This window comes from Branchiostoma belcheri, unplaced genomic scaffold, assembly GCF_001625305.1.
Source record: "Branchiostoma belcheri isolate BF01 breed outbred unplaced genomic scaffold, Haploidv18h27 scaffold135, whole genome shotgun sequence".
In the NCBI taxonomy this organism is placed as follows: Eukaryota; Metazoa; Chordata; class Leptocardii; order Amphioxiformes; family Branchiostomatidae; genus Branchiostoma; species Branchiostoma belcheri.
Window position 1 is genome coordinate 617,122 of NW_017802769.1, and position 3,419 is coordinate 620,540.

Below are 3,419 nucleotides of genomic sequence, written 5' to 3' on the forward strand. Positions count from 1 at the left end.
CAAGGCTCAGAGGTCCACTTTTTGGTCCACATTTTATGTAAAGGTCCACATTTTATGTAAAGGTCCAAGATTTTTCTTTAAAAGATGGACTGGAATCGTAGAAAAACTGCTCCTTTTGTCATTGAATAAAAATTTATCTCTGATTTTCTTGGAAATCCTCTCAAAAATGCACGAATTGCCATTTTAGAAGGTTCATTTTTCAAAATTTTTCGGGGGAGCATGCCCCCAGACCCCCCTAGGAACCTCGCGCCTTCGGCGCTCGAGGTCCCCCAAGCAGTGGGAAGAACCCCCCCCCCCCATTCAAAATCCTGGCTACTGGCATGGTCCTTTGAAGATGGTACCAGCTTACCGCCTCAGCTTCCGTCTGCACGGCCGGGTTATCATAGTACTCGTCCTGCAGACAGGCGTACAGGGTCCGGCCACAGTCACAGCTGGTGATGGTGTGGGGACGCATGTTCGTCATGCCGTACTTTTCAGCCCAAGCTGCAGGAGAAAAAGATTGTCAATGACAGAGGGAAGTAGTGTGTGAAGAGGAAAAAAGATCACCCATGAGTTCGATGACCCCATGCCTCTGCCAAGCAATATTATTAGTAACTGTTGGTGTCTAATTTTCATAATAAACAAACTTTAACGTATGTATAACTTTTAAGTTCCACACGTTAGAACTTGAAATTGCTTATTACTTGGATGCGTCAAATGTGGAATCTTCACAAACGCTCAGAATATTCCATCTATTGTATGAATATTTCATCATATAACGTTATAGTAGTATACTAAGTATAGAGCAAGATTTACATGCACGGCAAAAATTGCTGCAATAATTTTAACGGCTGCTAGAAGTCGCTTTTGATCTATACTACTAATATTAGTAAATTACGTTCATGATAACTTTTTCTTTGATTAGGAAGTACTAATCTGAGATATCTGCGTTTTTCCTGCATTTCTTAACATAATACATGTGTACTAATGTTAAAGTATTAGTCAACAAATGCATTGGAATGCATTTCAGCTTATCTAGCTACGAGGCTGATGTGTTAAGCCGTACGTACGCGCGGTTATACCGGCTATACAGATACAGATACAGATAGGTACTGAGCGTAACTTGTAAACTTGTAAACTTTATTAAGCAATCAACTTTGTAGTCTTTGACAAGACTAAATTGGGTTGATTTTACATTTCATTCATAAAAAACATTACATTTGAAATACCATTAGTTGAAAAAGACAGCGAATTTCCGATATTGTTAAAATCTCTCAACATTAAATATACAACACAAGCACAAAGATTTCGCGGGCTTTACATTGACGAAAGAGTTCTGGGTATGAAAGAGTTTTTGTGTCTATTTGATCTGCTGAGTGGTGGTTTCAGTCGAGTACGGCGGCGTAGGTTGTAGGGTGTCTGAACCACTGGGGGCAGGAACAGTCTACAGGGATGTGTGGTGTCTTTCAGGAGCGTGTACTTACCTGGGATGTAGTCGGGGCAGAGGTAGTGTCCGAGACAGCAGCGGTCCACGCTAGGAGGGTTCCCGAGTTGAGGCTCGTACGGGTCCGCGTTAGGGGTGCCGGTACCGCACCACAGAGTACCTGCAAATTACGTACAACTCAGCTCTGGTGTGCATAGAATATGAAGAGATCTCTGCGTTTTAAAATGAAATTCTGCAAGGCAATGCAAATATGTAGCGGGAAATTGCCAACTGTACTGTAGCAACACGTTAATCATTTTGGCAACACAAAAGTGGCTACTGCTGATTTTAACTTACCTGGGTAGTTAATTGCGAACTTTGTTTGTGGTGTGGCTGACGCCTGAAACACAAATCAACTTTCACATTAATATTAATATTATTAATATAATGACCTGGGGAAAAAATACCATTCTACACCATGCTAGCTGTGCTGAGTCGAAACTTGACTAGTGAGATGCTAGATCACTGTGTGCACTTTAATGGTGTCCTGGACGTTACCGGCTCACCTCTAGCCCTCGAGCTCATTTTGTTGTAACAGCGCTAGCGCCGTACTCTTTCTCCCCATTGTATCCGACGAAGCGTCCGATAGGGTCCATTGTCAACATGTCAAACTTCTTTGCTCAAAACACTACATATCAGTGCGCCATCTTGTCTGATGTACGATGTCCAAACAGTGGTTTTTATAGTTCAATGTTCAAAGTTGGCCAATTTTGTCATTTGATTACCCCTAATTTACTAGTTTTAAAATTTAAACAGTTTATAGATTCCTGTAGTGGTTTTTATAGTTCAATGTTGGCCAACTTTGTCATTTGATTGCCCATAATTTACTAGTTAATTTAAACAGTTTATACCCACATTCTGAGTAAGCAATTCATTGAAAGAATTTAGCTCTCGTACCGTATGGCACACCACTACCACTACAACAACGTCATCACTGCCATTTAGTGCTTTCGGTATTATGGTATCATACGACATCTGCTTGGGATTTTCTGCGTTAAACTCTCAAATTTCTCACTCACCATTCCACAAAGTGCTACAGCAACCAGAACGGTCAGCATGGTGAAAATGTGGCTTGCTCGCGGACCTCGCCAGAGAAATAAGTAGTGATCTGTCTTACTTTCGTAGGACGTGACGATGTGAACTACGTGCGCGGCACACCGATAGATCTTTCCGTGAGAATTTGCTCATCTGTGTTTGTGCGATAGATTGTAAGAGTCAACATTCCGCATCCGTGCATACATGTACACAGTCACCTGTTCTACCCCTGACGAACAAACGCGCAACTTCTTGCCAAGCCTGGCCTTCAACTTTATAATTATCACCCTAGCTTCGATCACGATCGTAATAACCTCCATGACATGTCATTGAGGTTATTATTCATTACCTTCGCCATGAATGTTATGTTTTCGTAGGCGTTCGTGTGTGTGTGTGTGTGTCTGTGTGTGTGTGTGTCTGTGTGTGTGTGTGTGTGTGTGCGTGCGTGCGTGCGTGCGTGCGTGCGTGTGTGTGTGTGCGTGCGTACGTGCGTGCGTGTGTGTGTATGTGGTAGATGGGTAGGTCTTGATGAGACTTCAAAATGATTAGATTTTGGGCCCCCTAGCGGCTTCCCTTGGTACTGCATCGTAACTTCCGGTTTTGACATCTCGCCATCTGTACATGCTAGGGTGATGAATTTTGGATGGTAGGTAGCTCTTGTGATCGGAAAGAAGTCACGTGAGTTTAAGCCCTCAGTTCTGGAACTGCAGGACGGTTTGTTAAAAAATCTTCAAGAGAGGATAACTTAAAAACCGTCATGATTTTTGGTATGTCGAATAATAATAAGTTATAAATCTATCAAAAATGTTTAGACCTTAGAACAAGTAGTATAAGTTGATTCATATATTGTATTGTATTGTATTGTATTGTATTGTACGTAGGTCAATTTTATTACATCCACGTATCTGTCTGTCTGTCGACA

At 41.9% G+C, this 3,419-nt stretch overlaps 1 protein-coding gene across 1 annotated transcript in view; it reads right to left on the bottom strand.

The window, feature by feature from the left end:
- Positions 1 to 2,627, bottom strand: part of LOC109464271 (phospholipase A2-like) — a 3,786-nt gene extending 1,159 nt beyond the window's left edge. Inside the window, exons 1-4 of the mRNA XM_019761219.1 lie at positions 2,482 to 2,627; positions 1,760 to 1,802; positions 1,464 to 1,583; positions 350 to 483 (exon numbers count right to left, since the gene is read on the bottom strand). Coding sequence (XP_019616778.1) covers positions 350 to 483; positions 1,464 to 1,583; positions 1,760 to 1,802; positions 2,482 to 2,520 — 336 coding nt within the window. The 5' untranslated portion in view covers positions 2,521 to 2,627. The remainder of the gene's footprint in view (positions 1 to 349; positions 484 to 1,463; positions 1,584 to 1,759; positions 1,803 to 2,481) is intronic.
- Positions 2,628 to 3,419: the final 792 nt, after the last annotated feature.